The following is a 21,363-nucleotide window of genomic DNA, read 5'->3' on the forward strand; positions in this document are numbered from 1 at the left end:
AGATACCTGTTCCAACCTCAACACCCATCTCTTCTTTAGACACCCCTGCAAACGACATGGAAACTACACACGACCTCAAACGAAAATCCTCCGACCTCTCTCCATTTTGTAAAGACACCTCTACCCCAGGAAAGAAAAAAGGAAAAATTAGAAACTAAAAAGAAAAAACAAAGTAATTCCTTTAATGTTTTTTCTGAAGCGAGTCTTTCTTCCTAAACATCTTTTAAACTATTAACTATCAATGCGAGGGGCATGAGGAATCCCCTCACCTACAACTATTTCTTTGATTTAGAAGAAATCAAATAAATAGTTCTTTTGAAAAGAAGTCTTTTGATTTTTGCTTTGTACAAGAGACGTTTATTAGTTCTGAGTCTCTGATCAAGGCCGCGTCTCATCTCTGGCCGGGACGTAGTTTTTGGACCCCTGCCATCGGCCGACATGGCCGAGTGGCAACCCTGATTTCCCCTAGAATTTCAGATGAATTCATATCTTGGAAGAAAGACTCGCACGGTCGTATCGTCAGTATCCTGATCAGGACCAATGATGTTGATTTGAACTTAGTAAATATTTACGCTCCCACCAATCCATTTGAACGGAAAGCTTTTTTCGACTCTCTCCATGACTTTTTTATGCCGTCCTCGGCGACTATCATTGGTGGGGATTTTAACTGTTATGATAACACTTTAGACAGATTTGTGGGCAATGTCTCTTTTCATAAAGATTACGAGCCAATGAAAAGTTTTTTCACTCTTACTGATGTATGGCGTAAATCGCACCCTAAACAAAGGCAATTTACGTGGTTCAATTCCACCTCAACAATTGCAAGCAGACTCGATAAATTTCTCATCTCCAAGGACTTGCTATCCCCTGAGACGAAGTGTGATATCTTTCCTTGTTCATTTTCTGATCATAACTTTGTCTCCCTTGTTTTGGACTTTCCTAGTAGCATAAAACGCGGTCCTGGTGTATGGAATTTTAACAACTCTCTTTTGAAAGACAAAGATTTCTGTATTGCTATAGAAAATTTAATCGATGATCACATACGTTTGTTACATGCTTTCGTTTGCATCCAAAATTGGTGGGAGTTTGTAAAAGAATCCGTTAAGGAAGAAGCGATCTCCTGTTCTAGTGAGAAACGGAGACGGTTACATAGAGATGAAGTTTTCTTAACCAATAAATTAATTCGACTTCGGCAACGTCTAGTTAATGGTGATACAACCGTCTCCGATTCTATATCCAATACGGAAAGTCGCCTGAAAGCTCTCCTTACCAAAAAAACAGAAGGAATTATGATTCGTAGCCGTGCCAAATGGTTAGAAGAGTGCGAACGCCCTAGCCGATTTTTTTTAATTTACAGCGAAGTAAAGCGCAAAGATCGCACATCTCTTCAGTGTACGATTCAGACGGCAATGAGCTTTTCTCTCAAGTGGAAATTGCGAAAGTGCACGTGGATTTTTACTCTCGACTCTTTTCTGAAGAGCCGGCAGATGCCGCAATGCAAACCGACCTTTTATATTCTTTGTCTCGTCAACTCACTTCCGATCAGGCATCCTCTTGTGAAGGTGACTTCACGTTCGAGGAAATTACTGTCGCTCTGAATAAAATGAACACAAACAAAGCTCCCGGCCCTGATGGCATTTCGGTCGAATTTTACTCAAAGTTCTGGGACCGTTTGGGTCCATATCTGTCCCAAGTTTTTCGTGCATGCTCCCAAGCTGGACAGTTGTGCGAGTCTATGAAAACTAGTAATACTCGCGTCATTTCCAAGAAACGGGATCGCAAAGATCTTAAAAATTGGAGGCCAATTTCTTTACTAAATGTCGATTATAAGATATGTTCCAAGTCTCTTTCTCTCCGTCTCTCTAAAGTTTTACAGTTTATCGTTGATCCTGATCAAACCTGATATGTGCCCGGTCGGAAAACTACGTCAAACCTACACCCATTGCGGGATATTTTAGACTATATTGAGCCCACTCACGAAACTGGCATTCTACTCAGCCTCGATCAAGAGAGAGCCCTCAATCGAGTTAGTCGCACCTTTTTATTGAATCTGGTAAACCGTTTTGGTTTTGGTTTATCATTCTGCCACTGGGTTAGCACACTATATAATGGTGCTAACATGTAAGTCATCGTTAATGAATGGTTAACTGAAGCGATACCTCTGTCTCGCGGAGTGAGACAGGGGGATTCCCTGTCACCTTTGTTGTATATTTTATGTGTTGAAACTCTCCCCTGTAAAATCCGAAAAAATCCCCCCAGAGAAGGTTTTGTCTTACCCGGCGCACGCGGAATAAGATATAAAGTTGGGGTATATGCTGATGATACGACCTGTACTGTTAAATCTACTCGTTCGCTGGCATCTCTCTTTGATAACATTAATATTTATGAACGCGGGTCTGGAGCGCGCCTAAATGTCGCCAAAACGGAGGCCATGTGGTTGGGCGCGTGGCGTACACGGAGCGATCAACCATATGGCCTCAGGCGGTTGACAAAAATGAAAACCTTAGGAGTTATTTTCGGCAATGATACTGAAGTGGATAATTGGCAACCAAAACTTGAGAAGTTGGAAAAACATCTTAATCTCTGCAAATCTCGTTCTCTCTCGCTCGTTGGCAAATCTCTTTTGGTCAATGTCATAGGAATCAGTAAACTACTCTATCTGTCTTCGGTTCTGTGCGGCGTTCCTCCATGGGTTATTTGTAAAATAAATTCGCTAATTTGGCCTTTTGTTTGGGGCTCTCGTATTGAGACAGTAAGGCGAATGACCTGCCACCAGCCTTTTAACAAAGGTGGCCTCGGAATTTTCAATTTCTAAATCAAAGGTGACTCCTTAAAGCTAGCCTCTTTAGTGTCTAATCTCTCTAACCCCGAAACAAAGTCCTTTTACCTAACCAAATACTTACTGGGATTTAGGCTTGCTTTGTTTCGGCCGGAGTGGCATTTTCTTTGCGACAATTTCACTCCGAGTTCGCATGACTCTACACCATATTACGAAAAATGTTTATTGGCGCTTACCACTCTTCGCGGGATTGTGTACCGCAAAGATCTAGAGTGGCAAGACTTTGATTTTACCTCTAAGAAATGCTATCAGGCCCTTTTAAGAGAGAATTCTGCTTCCCCGATTCTTCACCGTTTTTGGTCCCCCTTTCTTCCTATCGATTTCAAACTTGACAATCTCTGGAAACTGGTTTGAGATGACTCTTCTGAAAACCACAAGAATGATTTGTTGTGGTCAATTGTCTTTCGGGCCATTAAAGTCCGCGATTCCCTAAAACATTGGGGCTATATCGATTCTGATAAATGTGCCTACTGCTCTCGAAAAGAGACAATTGATCATAGTTTTATTAATTGTTCCCGTGCTAAAAAAGCGTGGTCGTATTTTTCTCCTGTGATCTCCTCTCCCTTGGTAATTTCTTCCCCTCTTGTACTTCTATTTTCCTCTTTCAGTGGGCTCCAGCCGACCCAAAAAATGCGCGACTGGCCCGTTTTCTTATCAAAACGATCTTGTATGGCATTCGGAAGTTTCGTAGTAATGCTACTTTTCGCAGTGGAAAGGAAAATCCTGAGGGTATAATCCGTTATATCCTCAATGATATTAAGAAGAGAATTCTCTGTGAGCACTTTCGTCTCCTCTTATCTGACTTTAAAAATTTGTGGGAAGCTCCAGCACTGTGTCAAGTAGAAAATACTGCTATTAGAATTCTCGTGTAAATAATTAATAGTTGATTTAGTAACTAATTTAATAAATAGATTAATTTTTAACAGTTCCTTCTAGGTTTCTTTAAATTATCCCTAGCATCACTACATTAGTTTATTAGTAGCATTAATATTGTATTACTAGAACATTACATTTATTGAATAGACCATTAGCATCACTACATTAGTTAACGCTAAATAAGTAAACATATAGAGAACCCATTGCATCGTATTGGACGTAGTATCAACTCCGGCAAACAGGACGTCGATTACGCTCGCCAACAGGTCATCCTTCGTCAGCTTTCCGCTCGACAGGAGGAACTCAAAGAAGCCAGCTCTGTCACGCTCTGTTTCCTTTGATGGTTTGCGTGACTTTTCTTCCAGTTCCTTGATTCGTCTACCGATAAATAGTTCGGCGTAATCGTACATCGTGTCGAAATTATCGAAAAATTTTTTAAATGTGTGTGTCTCGTAGATCCTGTAGAACCAAACAGGTAGTAAGCCAACCTCGACCGCAACCGCCAGAAAATCTCCGACAGCTGTTATGAAGGTCTGTGCCTCTTCGTTTACGTCCTCTTCAAGACAACCAAACCCTTTGTCAAACAACATCTCTGCCACGGACTCAAACGACCATTTGAAAAGTTCATTATCGAGTACACAGACTTCGTTTTCTTTCTCTGACCCTCTGGGCTCTCGAACTGATCGTAATCGGTGAATAAAGTCACTGATGATTTGATTGAAACCCGGAGAATAGTCGGCGACTTCTTTCGGTCGAAGCATTCGTTTGCTCAGGACGCTTCGTAACTTGTACCATTCTGCACCATCGGCAAAAAAAACACCAGGAATTTTCTTTCTTTTTTCTCGGTAGAAGTTCAGAGACGGAAAGTCCAGTCTTTCTGGATATTTGGGTTCCGTTCGGAGTAACTTTGCAACATCGACAGCATCAGATAAAATAATGCTAACTAATAATAACTCAACGCCTGGCACTTTGTTGCGGAATACTTTCCCATATTTCTTGACATTTTCTGCTTGGATGTCATAAAATCGCTTTCCAAGGGGCTGGCCTTTCCTTCCCACGAAGAACGTCCAAACTGTTCCGAAAAAAGGGATACAGAGGGGACCTGGGATTTCTGAAAAAGGTTTGGGTTTTGGTACATCTTCGACTGAAATGGACGAAAGAGAACTCATCGACGTCGATGGCACGAAACCACGGAGACCATGGTGTTGTTTACGCATGAAAGAAATGGTTCGACCCGATGAGAAAACGAGAGAGTGTGCAGTTTTCGTTTTAACAGTAAACGCCATTTTAAAGAACTTCAGCTAATCCAGGGAATGAATGATTCGCACGGTTTCGATTTCGATGTCTCACATGACCTTGACAACTATGGTTAGCCAAATGTTGGAAAATTCAACAACTTGCATATTTATATTCAACAACTTATATTTATGCTCAACAAAATATATTTTTATTCAGCAGTTTACAGTTATATTCAACATTTTATATTTGTGTTCAACGACACGTATTTTCTTTTCATATTCAACCAAAATTATTTTCATTCAACAACAATATTTATTCAACTTCAATAACTATCTTTATTTTACTCAACAAAATTAATTGCTCAACTTCAGTCCAAACTTTTTACTCAACAAAAAACAATTATTCAACTTCTACCATGCATAGTTATTTAATGACATACCTTCTATTATGACTGAGCGTTCGAAAGTCCCGGACATTCAAAATATCGTCATTCAACAAAATTCCCCGCCCCTACCCCCGAACTACCCCCAAACATGAAACCCATTCCCTACCATGATACGAAGATCATGGACTGGAACCCGATCATTATGTCTAGCAGAGTGCCTTCGTGTATCGACCGAGTGAAGTTGTGCGCTTCATGATCATCATAGTGAATAGAGTCCCCTCTATTAACTATGGTGATCATTTGTAATTTTTTCTAATGAGAGATGTCTGATGCTACTGGAATAACGTCTAGTTGTGAATGTACTAGCGTTTATTTTTCAGTAACCAGCTGTTAAAAAGCCTTCAGCGATGCCGCTTGCTGTGAAGAGAACTAATCTGATCAAGTTTGTGAGCGAAGTTATTCATCCGTAATTTTGAGAAACTGGAGTGTGTTGTCGGTGGGAAAGTAAAACACTTGGGTGATTATCTAAAACTGCATACGTTACAGCGAATATTTGAACGCCGAGTGATTCCGAACGTCAATGGTATCGAAAAATTATCTTGAAGGACAGACGATTGCGTTACGTCTGTTTTTCAAATGGTTTCGTTTAAATACTCACAATGTTCGTTTAAAGCCCTGATTTCGACTAGAAACAAAAAGAGAATATTACATAAAAAATGTCACGGAAAATAAAAGATTCACTTGCGTTCAGTTTCGATGGTGTTGGTGAAACATTCGGCCATCTGAATAAACTTTGAGAGTTAAAACCACGTGTACATTACGATACACTGCACCACATCAGCTTTCATTTCACTGGTCACAGTTAAATTTTTGAGGACTTCAAGTTAAGCATGATATGAGAGCCTTAAGTTTATATTGCTAAATATCTTCTGCTTGAGAGGTGTCACACTAGAACTTGTAGCCTGCGGCGGAGGCGTAATTTGGGAGGCGAGTGCTCATAACCTGCTTGGACGGAGGCGGTAGTTCCTGTTTTTTGAAAGCACGAAGTGCAGCACGGCGAGTATTCGGTCAGCATATCGGACCAAAAAATCTTCTACCCGTCCATTATGGCGACCTAATATTAGCCGTGCTGAATCTTGCGCTTAAAAATACAAACTACCGCCTACAAACAGGCTAAAGTGCTCAGTGCTCTTTGAGTTTTACTGCAGAAGGCTGGGGAGAGTTGGGAGAGTCGGGAAAGCCTTCTAGTAGTGCTACTTACTGGCTTTCACGAGAATGATCACACACCAGGGTTTAACTCACAGTCTTAATTAAGGTAAAACCTCTTGGGACCGAAGAATCAACGGTGGCGAATGAAAGAGCAGCTAAGTTTCCTTCGCTTAAATGTTAACGGTGTTATCCGCAGAGGTTAATTAAAGCAAGACTCACCTTCTACAGCAGAATAACCAGTCCCACATGAAAGGGCTTCTCTGTAGCTTTCATTTAAATGGTCAAACAATAAAAGGTTCTAGTTTAAACAAAGAGCGACCCGACTTCGGATTGCGGCACACTTTCCGTTGAACCACTCTGTTGAAGAGAACCTGTAACAATTCCAACCGAATTCCCCTGTTGAGCAACCGTGATGCCGAGGTTTGGCGGGGGTGTATTGAAATGAAACTGATTCTGCTGTGGTGAGAAACCAGCTTGCATGCTCTGAGGAAACTGCTGTTGAATGGGGCTAGGGTTGGAGTGTGAAAACTGTGTTGGTGGTGGAGTCGTTGCATTGGCTTGGAAAGGTGATGGGGGTGGAAGCTAAGTGTAGCGATGGGTTGGTTGACTGGGTGGAAAGAACTGCGATTGATTTTTCTAGAGGGGTAGAGGAGATACTGGCTGAGGTGGTGGTCTTTTTCTTGGCTCTAGCTACTGAGGAATCACTGAGTGAGTCTGCTGACGGACATTAAGGTGGTGGAACTTTGCAAATAAATTCCATAGGTATTTGAGTATTTAAGGATTTGTACAAAGTACTGGAACAGAAACTATAGGACATAAGTCCCCTACGAGGTTTAAGCTCTAACAAACCCACCCATCCCACCCATCCCACCCCAGGGGGATCACACAGTAATCTCGTGCGTGGGAAATTAACGTCTCCTACCCCTAACCCTGCAGGAGACGGACCCTTCATTTATTCGTCCCTATCCGAGAAGACTAGAATATTTAACCGTTTTTTGATGTTTTAGAAAGGTAGCATATTCTTCTTAATTATTTTAAGACCTTTAGTGTTGGTCCTGCCGAAGCTCGAACCCTCAACGTAATGGTGGAGGCTGTTGAGAGAAATTTCCCATAAATTTCCTGAAACTATGTTCTGTGCCCTTGGTCCTTGATCTTGCCAGCTGTTGGTCTGCTGCTGCAAAAGAATTTGTTTCCAACTTAGAAATTTGCGGGTGTGTTTTGCGACTGACCTCTCGACTGGGTTGCCGCAGCTTACTGCGGTCTTAAGTTTGTTTCAGGGTTTATGTTAAAATTCCCACTGTTTTTATCTACCATTCCTTAAGGATTTCTCCCCTGTTGCTGAAAAATGTTATGCAGTTCATTCCATTTTGTCTTTTTCTTTTTGCTGCGGCTAAGTTTATGTTGGAAAGCGCCCAGCCCATGCTCCACACTGACGCTCATGCGCTGTTAATAACCGGAAGTTTGCATCGTGTTCTGTGACTTCGAATCTTGTTTATGAGGTACTTCAAAAGAATCCGACACTTGTGAGCTTGGTTGAGCTCCTTCTCCTTTATCAGCAGTTGAATCCGCTTGGATATCCACGTCTTCTCCGAATTCCAAAGCACTGAAGTCGCCAGTTTTTGACGGAGGGGTGGCACTGGAAGAGTCTTGACGCATTTCAGTGTCTTCACTAAAGATAGAGAATGCCTAAGAAACGGGCGGAGTTCTGGATTCAGAAGGAGACAGGGACCTGGAGGAGTCTTCCAAACTCTTCATTATGGCATCTAATTTTCCTGAAGAACCGATATCCTCAATAGGAGTCCTACAAGAATACAAGCAGAGATAAGATCACAGATTCAAAGACCATTAATACAGAAACTTTCAACTGAATGTCAAAAGTAACCAGGGATTGCATTGCTTTTGCCTTACTCCGCTGTGATTGGTCCAAACAACTCGCGTCACTGTCTCGACCAATCAGATGCAAAACCAAAATCAAGCACGACTTGGTCGCCCGCGTTTTCCCACGCCTAAGGCGGTTTGCTTGTTTTTATTCTGAGTTCTCATTGGCTCTTCGGAGTTTTTTTCTGTCTTCTGATTGGCCGTTACGATTATACTTTGGTTTTGGTTGAACGACACTCAATTTAAAAACGCACTAACAATGGAAAACCATTATCTCCACGCCTGGTAAGTAACAAACTTCATCCTTCCAATTTAGAAATTCTGAAAACCTGTTCTTTTTTTATGATCAATGTCTACTTTATAAGAATCTTCTCTTACCTGGCATGATCACCGTCACCACTTCCTGCAAAAGAAAATCAAATCAGCCAAATCAATCTCGTGTTATAATCAATTTCTCAATAGTACCCAATTACTTTGAAACAATAATCAGAGGTTTCGCGATAGGCATGGCAATGGAAATGAAAGGGTATGAGGTTCAAATTCCTCATGGAAGTCAATTTTTCCGTGGTCCCGAGCTCGTGACACGACAAATTACATCTGAAAAAACACCTGGTCGCACGCACACGGTTTAAATAAAATTCACCCTCTGAAGAATATGTTTAACTATATCGGTTCCATGGTCAAAAACTGAACAATCAAGTTTATCATGAGATTTACCTGCTGGGCTGGCTGCGACTTACAATTCGGCAACACGGTCTTGCTTGGCCTGAAAATAGAGGATCAGACGATCATGCAATCCAATATTAAACATCAAGAACACCAACCATTGAGACCATCTCCCAAATTGCAAAACTTAAAAGAAGCAACATTTCCGTGCAATGTGATACCACTCTAGCTAACTAAAAATAGACCCTTTTTAACTGAAACGGAGACTTTCACCCTCTCTCTATACGAAGACTTTTGAAAAGACACCAATTAATTGTTATTACAATCTCCCTCCACTTCTTCCTTAACCAGCTGTGAACATATCTTGTTCCGAAAAGTATCTGGTTGGCAAAAATGTCATCACCTTCAGCAAGCTCCTTGTTTTTAACAGCTCATTCGCCATCAGCCCGATGTCGATTTTAGGCAATCGCTCGTCCTCAGACTTGAGGTCGTCTACTGAAAGGTTATGAGAAGACTTCTCAAAGTTCTCTGATAGCAGTTTGTTCTTCATGGCCCTGCTGTCTAGAGTCTTACCGACAATAAAACTGGCCACTTTTGCATCCAATGATTCATCATCTGATTGATCCTTATCAGAGCTTTGCCGTTCAAATAGGGACACTGGAATATAATTAGCTTCCTTGTCCCCATTAATGGATTTGGATAACTGCTGGCTTTCCTCATCATTATCTTCTGTTCCTGCCGTACATTCTGAATCCGCCGGACTGTTGCCATGCGACTCCTATCCGCTGCTGGACCCTGCTTCGACAGTTGGACAGAATGATGACGCCCATTTCCTTACCACTTTTATTACCTTGCTGTCCTCGAGCTGGTTTTTTGTTGCAATAGGAAAGCATTTCATTGTCTCTAGCAACTAGAAATCAGAATATTTGAAGACAATAGTTTACTTGTTCCTTGAAATAATAATAATAAGCTTTATTTATTGAGGGTGCATATAATATTTTGAACTGATAAATTAATGGCCCTTAACAAAAAGAGTATATAAAAAACATTTGTATAAAACAGTTGACATTGAATAATACTATAAATATAGCAAAAACATATGACTATAAATACTCTTCAAGAATACTACTCCACAATCTTGCATTTGTGACTTCAAAGGTTCTTTCCCCCAAATATCATTGTATATTTGTATTATGCATGTTAATAGTTGAAACATTAACAAATCCTTGCTGTGTATACAATTCTAACAACACTAGTGTAGCAAATATGCTCTCTTGTTGAGCAATTTTCCTGCCCATGCATGATCACTTCTGCAATTCTCATGTACAGCTGTACTTAATACATCTACTAGGAGAGAGTACATATTGATCATCACCTCTAATTGAAGTTTCGTTTTCTTTCCTCCACCATCCACCATCCATCTCCAAAGCAGAGACAGCCCCTGATACCTGAGAAACCCTTTTAAACATGACTGGTCTGTGGTGTGCTATATAACAAAAAAAAACAAACCAATAAAAAAAATTAAAGAAACTTGCGAAGAAATAGCTCAAAATTATAGAATTGAAAAAACCACAGCTATAAGCTGCAAAACGTTTTGATTGTATTCCTTTATCTGATAAATAGTGGTCACTCCCAGGGTTTGGCCGTCATGTTCAGCGGGTCTGGGGTAGAATAGTCAGTTGAGCAGATTCCACGTTAGAAACAGGTAACGACATTTTATTGGCTGCCAGATATGACTAACGCATGACGTAGGCAAGAAAACACTCCAAGGACGAAAAGAGATTGTTAACTTTACTTTTAAAGCAGGACACTGAGGGCTATAGGTCGTGGTAAGTATTGTCTGTTAAAACAACTGATTCACTTGCAACAATTTTTTACTGTTGCTTTGACAATATATGATATGATATGATTAATAACTTGGCATGGCGAAAGAGAATTCTGATATGTGAGATAAAAATTGAAAGAAAGTCATGAACGGCGAGCTCGGTTTGACGTTTCGAACTTCATCTTTTCCAGATCTTCTTTTTCAAATTTCCACCACTCAGGGTGAGGTTGAGGACATTTTAGTTAATCTGGACGCTAACAAGGCAACTGGTGTCGATGGTATCCCTGCAAGAATTTTGAAATCATGTGCCCGAGAGTTATCGATACCGCTGACCAAGTTGTTTAACTTGTCATTTAGTTTGGGTGTAGTCTTCATGACTTGGAAAAGAGTCAATGTTACACCAATTTTTAAAGACAATGCCAAGGAGAATGTTGGGAACTATAGATCCATTTCCCTACTATCGATCTTAGGAAAATGTCAGGAAAGAATTGTCCATCGTGCCATCTACTCTAGTCTCTCACCTTTTCTTACTGATTGGCAGCATAGCTTTGTAAAAGGGCGTTCCTGTTTAACCCAGCTGGTCCTCACTAACCATATGTGGAGCAAAGCGCTGGATGATGGTCTCCAGGTTGATGCTGTGTTTTTGGACTTTGCTAAGGCGTTCGATCGCGTAAACCATAAGATTCTACTGCATAAACTGCGTAACTTGGCAATAGTAGGGTCACTGCTAGCCTGGTGTGGTGATTATTTATCGTGTCGTAAGCAGAGAGTTGTAGTGGATGGCAAAAGTTCTAGCTGGCTAAATATCACATCTGGCGTGCCGCAGGGGTCTATTTTAGGCCCCTTGTTTTTAATTTATTTTCATCAGTGATTTGTTTGAGGTAGTCCAAGAAAGCTCTGTGGCACTTTATGCAGATGACTGCAAGGTGTATAGGGTGGTAAATTGTCCAAATGACCAAATGATGTTTCATGACGATCTAGATAGTCTGTGCGCTTGGAGTCAACGGAACAGAATGACCTTCAATGTTACGAAATGCAAGATGATGCGCATTACCCTGAAGAAACAACCATTTAGATCTAGCTTCACCCTAAACGGACCGCACATAGACGAAGTTTATGAGTTTCGCGACCTAGGTTTGCTTATGAGCCATTATCTTTCCTGGAACTCTCATGTTGATGCTATTAAAAATAAAGCTAATAGAATCTTGGGCCTGCTAAGAAGAACCTGTAGAGGCTGGAAGGACACCGAAACTCTGAAGATGCTGTACTGCACGCTGGTTAGATCGTAAGTGGAATATGGAACAATTGTTTGGTCGCCATATACCAAGAAAGAAACATTGAAAAGCTTGAGCGCATACAGCGGAGGAGAACAAATTTATTCTCGGAAAAAGGAATTTTACTTATGACAAGCGCTTGAAATGTCTCAATTTGCTTTCACTTGAAAAGAGACATTATCTTTTTATGTTACATTTTTGTATGGATACTTAAATGGGGATGTTTTTCCGTTTTTGAATTTTTATTCTCGGGACGATCCGTACAGATTTAGACATGTTGATAACTATTCCTTGAATAGGAATTTTGCGACAACGACTAATTTGAAATGCACTTATTTTAATAGAATTGTTGAAATGTGGAGTTTGATACCCTTAGATATTAGATTATCTCCTAGTCTTGCAGTTTTTAAGTCTAGAGCGAGGACGTTTTTAAGTAAGGAACATTGATGTTTTTAATGTTTTTATTTTTGATCTAAAATTTGTCTGTCCCTCATTATATTTGACTTATTTAGATTAGCTACACGGTGATCTGTCTTGCATGGAGTGCTCCATTCTTTTACAGATTGTCCTTATGGCTTTGTTTGTTTGTACATTTAGATTTATTTATTCGTCATCATTGCCATTAAATTATAATAAATAAATAAATAAATAAATAAGTAGATAAATCTTGACCTATCAAACACTGAGTAAATTCGATGAATTGACTAATATGTTAACCAGCATTGGATATGATGATTTCTTTAAAGCTACCTTCTCGGAGGATTAAATTCCGTCATCCTCTGAGTTAGCCGAAGGGCTATCCGCTAACGCATGAACCTCGAGCATGATTCCGACCGTTGTGTGGAAATTTTTAATACCAAATGTCCATTACAAAAGCTTAACTGAAAATCATCTTGTTCCCTCCACTGAAGGAAAGTTAAAAGGAGACGGATATTTGTTACCCTTCTTTTGAAGCACCATCTGATGTACACACATGTATTTCGGTTTTGCACGTCCAACCTTTTTTTATCGATGATGGATTTGAGGATTCAAAAATGAAACAATTTACTCTTTTTACAGGTAACCTCCGGTCTCAGTACGCGCTGTTTTGCAAGAACTGTTGGATTTTTATCACAAAATCACATTCAAGACTTGTTACAGTGCAATTAGAGCCTCTATCTTGTAACGGTAAGCTATCTGTGCGTGACGATCCACTCTTCATGAGCTATTCATTTTCCACTTACGGTGGCTGACAAAGTTGGTAAATAAGAGAAAATGCTTTGTTTGATCAGTGTTGTACTCCTTGGAGACAACACATTACTATCTACGTTTATTTCTTTGGGACGTTAATCTAATGAAACGGTAATATTGTAAGAATCGGGTGATATGAAGATCAAAAGGCTTCGTGTAAGTCATGATCAACAAACGATACCTCTTTTAGGAAAGAGTGGGAAAGGGGGATAACGACCCCAAATTAATTTGACTTGTAAAGTCTGTATTCTCATTAGGTCAAATTATTTTTGTTTTGTCTTTCTGCATCTCATCGAAAATTCCTTTAAAGAACGGGTCATTTTTCTCCTTTTGTTGTCAGAAAAATCCGATTTCTCGGAATTTACTTTGAGGTTTCACTTTCCAAGGCTGTCATAAGCTTTTAAGTTCTGATGAGCGGCGTTTTGGGAATGAGGGATTTTCTGATAACACGGCCGAGTTAAAGACTGTTTTCTGTGCTATATGATAACACTTACAAAATTCATGTACCGTCAAATTCCTTAGGGGTGGGCAAATTTTCTTGAATAAAGGATGGGTCAGGCGTTCAAAAACATTGTCTTATAACAGCATCTCAGTATTAGGAGAAAAGTGGAATGTGTTGTTCACATGATATCTTAATTTGTGGATGAGGTGGTTACACCAAACACCGCTTAATACAGGTTCGACTGAACGGAAAACTGAAAATCGCGATCAAAGGTATCCAACAAAAACAGTAAAAACAGGAACTGATAAATTATCAGATAATGATGAAAGGAGTTGATCTCTTTTATTCTAAACTGATGCATATGTACGGGCCGTTAATATGAATACAACAGAACTGAGAAAAAACATTTATTATGATGCTAACACTCAACGGAAGATTGCGCCGCTCGAAATCCTTTGTTTTTGCTTGACGCTATAAATTCCAAAATTAAAAATATTACGGAATACAAGAGCATTGACGGTTTACCCCGAAAGGAAGAGACCTATGAAAAATGAAACTTTTTACCAGTCATTAACATGACCTCCAATGCTATTCCTACATATCAAGATGGCGGACTGAGAAAGCTATCTTCAATGTATAAAAATGATGGTTTCAAATGATTATTTATCTCTTGATCATTTTCAGTGCGCAATGGGAATCTTATGGTTTTTTGAGGCGAAAAGAAAAAATCTATGTTTTCCATATGGTAATCATATTTGCAGTCTAGCGTTGAAAGGGACCAACATTAGCCTCCACAAACTACACTCAGTAATTTTTTTGGGCGAATATCTTATCGTCGGAAAATATTTGACTTTGACAAAAGACTCAGGCAGGTTCTTATTTCGCAATGTCCTAAATTATCTCAATGATTCTTGGCCTCAAGCCGATTCAATAGGTTTGCTTTCAGTTTGAGGGCGTGACAAGGAAGAACAAAAATGTCCTTTTGATGATTTTCCAAATTTTTTACTTCGGAAATTTTTTCTTCTTTTCCAGGGGAAAAGTTGACCTCCATCACAGGATCGTAAACAAGTTCTTATGCCCTCATAAAAACGAAGAAAGAACGTTTTTAACGTTAGAAGGTGAGTTGTACCGGTGCTGTTTTCAAGATAAAGTTAACATAATTATACCGTTGAGAAAGCTACAGGAAAAAATTCAGAAAGAATAAATACATTTTCAGAGTACAAAAAGAGAAACTATAAATTTGTCCATGGAACGAGATATATAAAGGAATAAGGATTGTTTTTTTTTATTATGGTACCCTAAAATTAATTACTAATAGGGATCTAATTGTTATATACAACAAAGAAGCTCTGAAAACAGTGAACTCAACTTTATCTCTTTCCTCCGATAGATCATGAGTAAGAACCAATCAAAATCGGTGTAATATTCATTTTATCATATAGATAACTACTTTTTTGATGGGTCTGGAATGGAAACTTCTAGTCACAAATCGTCTCCTCTGATTTTGAGAATACTTTTCATGCTTAGAACGAAACTAAACAGGTTCAATTGAGCACCAACCAACAGAGGAGATGAAATTTCAGCTCCCTTTTGTTGTTAGGGCTCTTTGTTGAGAGATTGCGACAATTGCAATATCTGTCGGAAATTGAAAACAATAATAAGCGCCCACTGAAACGACATCGGGTAGTCAGAGAATTAGTTGAAATATAAAATCTCCTTTTTACCTCGTATTACTCTCGAACAGGCTAAGTAAAACAAAACAAAAGCAGCAATGTGGACAAAATCTCTCAAATTTCCTATCTCATTTTAGATGAAAGATTTCAATTACCGTGATCTACCTACCGAACAGCACATATTGAGAAATTGAAAAGAGAATCACATTTGAAATATTTCTTTCACGACTCAGCCAATAAATAGTACAATAAATGAAAAAAAGGTACTGATAATTAAGTCTCACAAATGAATATAGTGCTTTACTAAGTCGATTGATAATCGAAGGAAAATTTCCGATGCAAGAGGCGCAAACCGATCTCGTTCCCAGGCTCACTCTTTCCCTTTTGCGTCCCTTGTCGTTTAGGAGAGACGAGCGGGGAGGGAAAAAGGAGAGAAGCAGGGTGACATAAACGTACGTAAAAATTTTTCGAAGAGGACATGGGAGGGGATATATGGGTCCTGGGTGGACGGCTTACGGTCAACTCGCCGGAAAGTCATCTCATCGGAAGTTGTGTCGCCCGAAACTTTCAGTCATGTCCGATTTTTATTACATGTAAAAACATAACAATGGAAAATTATGACAAGGCCCGGAAGGTACCTATCGATTGAACAACCCTTCTGGTGCATTTCCTTACGTCACCGAACCTTCCACAGTTAGATTTCACTGTAAATACTGCCTGATTCAAACGTTACGTTCAATTTTGAACCCAAAACCTTCTCTATTCCTAGAATCTCATGTCTTTAGACCGAAAGAAAGCCTCGTCGAGCAATACTAATAATCATTATTTAGTTAAAGTTTGAATCACTCATCTGTGGTAAATGATGTTTTTTTATTTCAAATGACAACCAAGAAGACCAACATGGACAGCACAGAAGAAGTTCTAATTACCGTTTACATAGGTTGGGCAATCGCAGTCTTCCTTCTTAACACAGGTCGTGGGTTACAAGCCATCGATTTATGTAAAGAATGCTTGAAAGTAATAAACAATAACGCGTTGAGCATCAATAGTTCATTGGCAAAGTTGATGTTCCAATGCATTTACAACATAATGCTCAATGCTTACCATGCCAGGGGAGATTACAGAAGTAAAGAAATATGTCTCAGGAAACTTCTCCTATACCCCTCTGATGACAACGAAAAAGGGTGGTTTAATTTACGGCTGGCAAACATACTTTACGCACAAGGTAGGTTTATAGAAGCCAGGACATTTTATGAGCAAGCAACAAATATTATGGAATCAATTGGCGACAGGAATGGAGAAGCAACAACCTACGGAAACCTAGGAATATTGTTCCAATCGCTTGGTCATTATGACAAGGCCCGAGAATATCAGGAGAAAGCACTCGCTATCAGAATAGAAATTGGCGACAGGTATGGAGAAGCAACAAGCTACGGAGACCTAGGAATATTGTTCCAATCGCTTGGTCAATATGACAAGGCCCGAGAATATCAGCAGAAAGCACTCGCTATCACAATAGAAATTGGCGACAAGAATGGAGAAGCAACATTCTACGGAAACCTAGGATCAGTGTTCCAGTCGCTTGGTCAATATGACAAGGCCCGAGAATATCAGGAGAAAGCACTCGCTATCAAAATAGAAATTGGCGACAGGGATGGAGAAGCAACAAACTACGGAAGCCTAGGAGAATTGTTCCAATCCCTTGGTCAATATGACAAGGCCCGAGAATATCAGGAGAAAGCACTCGCTATCAGAATAGAAATTGGCAAGAGGAATGGAGAAGCAACAAGCTACGGAGACCTAGGAATATTGTTCCAATCGCTTTGTCAATATGACAAGGCGCGAGAATATCAGGAGAAAGCACTCGCTATCAAAATAGAGATTGGCGACAGGGATGGAGAAGCAACAACCTACGGAAACCTAGGAACATTGTTCCAATCGCTTGGTCAATATGACAAGGCCCGAGAATATCAGGAGAAAGCACTCGCTATCAAAATAGAAATTGGCGACAGGGATGGAGAAGGAACAATCTACGGAAAGCTAGGATCAGTGTTCCACTCGCTTGGTCAATATGACAAGGCCCGAGAATATCAGGAGAAAGCACTCGCTATGAAAATAGAAATTGGCGACAGGTACGGACAAGCAACAACCTACGGAAACCTAGGAATATTGTTCCAATCCCTTGGTCAATATGACAAGGCCCGAGAATATCAGGAGAAAGCACTCGCTATGAAAATAGAAATTGGCGACAGGGATGGAGAAGCAGCAAGCTACGGAAATCTAGGAACATTGTTCCAATCGCTTGGTCAATATGACAAGGCCCGAGAATATCAAGAGAAAGCACTCGCTATCAAAATAGAAATTGGCGACAGGGATGGAGAAGCAACAAGCTACGGAAATCTAGGAACATTGTTCCGATCGCTTGGTCAATATGAGAAGGCCCGAGAATATCAGGAGAAAGCACTCGCTATCCAAATAGAAATTGGCGACAGGGATGGAGAAGCAAAAAGCTACGGAAATCTAGGAATATTGTTCCGATCGCTTGGTCAATATGACAAGGCCCGAGAATATCACGAGAAGGCACTCGCTAGAACTATAGAAGTTGGCGACAGAAAAGGAAAAGCAACTTGTTATAGAAACTTAACAGTCTTGTTTTTTTCCCTTGGAAAGTATGCAAAGGCCGACGGCTATCTAAATAAGGCAAGGGAAATTAGCTTGGATATCGGTGACAGAAGCGGAGAAGCAACAGATTACTGCCACCTTGGGACAATTTCTGCTCGGCGTGGCGAATTTGACAAGGCAGTAAAATATTACGAGGAAGCCCTTGCAATTCACATGGATATCGGTGACAGAGAAGAAGCAGTAGTCGAGTACGAAAATATAGGAATGTGTTTCCAATCCCTTGGTAACTATTCTATGGCCGAAGAATACCTCAAGAGGGCTCTCCTATTAAGCAAGGACATTGGACAACACTTTAACGAGTTTCAAATCCTTTGTGGTCTATCGGTGTTGAAGGTGTCACAATATCATCTTGAAGATGCCTCTTCGTATCTTTTTCAAAGCATCGATAAATTCGACACTTTGAGAGGTTTTCTCAAAGACAACGATGGGTTTAAAATATCTCTTTTAGAAGAGCACGGCACCTTTCCCTACAAGTTGCTAAGCCACTTGCTCTCTTCCACCGGAAAGTCACAAGACGCCCTTTACGTCGAAGAGCTGAGACGGGCAAGAGGCCTAGCCGACTTGATAGCAGCTCGGTACTCTGTTGAAGAGCAGATCTCAGGCAATCCACAATCTTGGTGTGGCATTCAAGAGATTATCGCAAGAGAAGCAGACAGCGCATGCCTGTATATTTCGGTTCGTAAAGAGGAGATACGATTTTGGATTCTCAAAGCAATGGGAGCTATTTATTTTTCAAAGGAGAAAGTGAGCCTTGAAGCAAACGGTGTGACCGGATTAGTCCCTGATTTAAAGGAGTTTTTTAAAGAAACCTTTCGCAGCTTCGCTATTTTACCGGCCGAACAGAAATGCGAAGATCGATCTTTAGATGACACCGAACTGATGTCACTTCACAGCGACAACCGCGAAATCTTACGTGACTACGATGCCAAAGATTTTAAAACAAATCTGCACTTGTGTTACAAGATAATCGTCGCTCCTGTGGCCAGTTTACTGAAGCAGCCAGAGATCATCATTGTTCCTGATTCCTGCGTGTACCAAGTGCCATTTGCAGCCTTGGCTGACGAAGGAGGCAAGTTTTTATCAGAGACATGCAGGATTCGGATTGTTCCCTCACTGACGACTTTAAGGCTTGTGCAAGACAGTCCTCTAGACTACCACAGCCATACTGGGGCACTAATAGTGGGTGACCCTCAGGTTGGAGAGGTGATTTACAAGGGAAGACGCAGAAACATAACACCATTGCCGTGCGCTAGAAAGGAAGCAGATATGATTGGAAGACTTCTTGGTGTAACGCCTTTGACTGGAGATTCCGTGAAAAAGCATGCTGTACTCCAAGCGATAAGTTCAGTGAGCCTGATACACATTGCTGCACATGGTGATGCCGAAAGAGGGGAGATTGCTCTTTCTCCTAAGAACCCTACACTAACCCCACCTTTTCCTCGAGAAGAAGATTATCTCTTGACTATGGCGGATATTTCAAAAACTCGGTTGCGAGCTAAACTAGTGGTACTTAGCTGTTGTCACAGTGCTCGTGGACAAATTAGAACCGAGGGAGTCATTGGAATCGCCCGAGCGTTCTTAGGATCCGGAGCTCGCTCAGTGTTAGCGGCACGATGGGCCCTGGATGACATAGCCACAGAGCAGTTCATGACTTGTTTCTACAAACATTTGTTTCGCGGTGAAAGTGCCAGCGAATCCCTCCACAAGGCCAGGAAGTGGATGCGAAATAACGGCTTTGACAAAATTTCTCAATGGGCACCATTTATGCTCATTGGTGACAACGTGACATTTGATTTTACCAATTGGCCAGTGCCCAGTGCACCTCAAGAACCATGACTTTAATTAATAAAACCCTTGTGGTGGAATAAGCGGACTTCGTGAAGCTCGGAACTTTATATTAATTATTAGCCCTGTAGTAAGTCGAATACATTCAAAAAGGAAAGCATTTCTGTAAAGAGCTCATTGGACATCTAAGTTTAATAATCTGAGACAAGGCAGTGTAAAGTTCTCTCTTACTAAGAATTGAAAAGTTAAAAAGCCTTAGGAGCCATTTTGTTTTAGTCATTATAGTTCAGCTAAGTTAACGACCCAAGCAGATTTTGACAATTTTTCAGTTTTCGAAAGCGATTTGTTCGTCAAGCGAAGAAGATTTTGATCCTTTTCCAAAGGTAATTGATTAGTTAGTCAATTCAAGGAAACTTTAATAAATTGTATGGAGCGGAATAGGATTTTTACTTCAATCATAAATTTCTTGGATATTTTTGCAAAGCTTTTGACAAGAAATAATGTGGTTGAACATTCCAAAATAAAAATTACTTTCTTAAAACAGAAACATTTGTAATACTTATGCAAACCCGTGTATTCTCATCAGTAGATTATGTACTTATTGACTGAATTAGAGGGCTGGACGGCAAAATATTTGCCTCAAGGTCAAGACATAAGGATTGGGCGCAGCGAGGTCCATGTGTCATGAACGAGAACCAACTGCACATTTTCCTGTTCAGCCCGACCTCATTCAGTCAATAAGCATTTTATCATATGACCACTGACTAAGTTTTGAACAATTCAATAAGGTTTGTTTTAGCTTAACAGGACGGGATTGACTGGCGCGCACGGGTAAACTAAAAAAAAAAAATTCTACGATAAAATTTTCCCTATATCTTTTCGAGTCGGAACAAGAAGCTCATAATTCATCGAAAACCGTGATTTGCTTTCTCTTTTTTGTTCACTGCTTTTACTCGTTTTTTTGTAACGGAAGTGAGCAGTGTCGCTTTACAAGTACACTACAGTCGGACGGCGGACGGCTTTTTCTGGACCGGCTTACGTCAACCCGTCCGGCCCTACACACGCGAGCTTTCACCACGGTTTTCTATGGGATTGCGCGAGCGGGGCCGAACAGGTTGTATGATAAACCCTTGTAAAGACCTGTAATTGTCTTGATTTTGTTGATACCCTTAGATATAGATGCCCTTAAATGCATCCTCACACAGCCCCTTGGACGTTCATAGATAGCCCTGTAATGTTATGAGTTTTGTTGATACCCTTTGCTTTTATGTCCAAATCGAGCACTCTATTAGGATGACTCGTGTCGTGCAATAGTGCGAAGCTCACTAGTTTCTAGTTTGAGCACTCTGGCATGGCCTAA

At 40.4% G+C, this 21,363-nt stretch overlaps 2 protein-coding genes across 2 annotated transcripts; one reads left to right on the forward strand and one right to left on the reverse strand.

The window, feature by feature from the left end:
- Nucleotides 1-3,837: 3,837 nt before the first annotated feature.
- On the reverse strand, nucleotides 3,838-5,033 carry LOC148717104 (cytochrome P450 10-like). Its single transcript, XM_088744682.1, has one exon. The coding sequence runs from the start codon at nucleotides 4,999-5,001 to the stop codon at nucleotides 3,838-3,840; it is 1,164 nt and encodes a 387-aa protein (XP_088600808.1). The 5' UTR covers nucleotides 5,002-5,033.
- Nucleotides 5,034-16,436: 11,403 nt separating this feature from the next.
- Nucleotides 16,437-20,496, forward strand: LOC148717105 (uncharacterized). Its single transcript, XM_088744757.1, has one exon. The coding sequence runs from the start codon at nucleotides 16,437-16,439 to the stop codon at nucleotides 20,052-20,054; it is 3,618 nt and encodes a 1,205-aa protein (XP_088600883.1). The 3' UTR covers nucleotides 20,055-20,496.
- Nucleotides 20,497-21,363: the final 867 nt, after the last annotated feature.

The sequence above is a fragment of the Stylophora pistillata genome, chromosome 14, assembly GCF_964205215.1.
Source record: "Stylophora pistillata chromosome 14, jaStyPist1.2, whole genome shotgun sequence".
NCBI classification, from domain to species: domain Eukaryota; kingdom Metazoa; phylum Cnidaria; class Anthozoa; order Scleractinia; family Pocilloporidae; genus Stylophora; species Stylophora pistillata.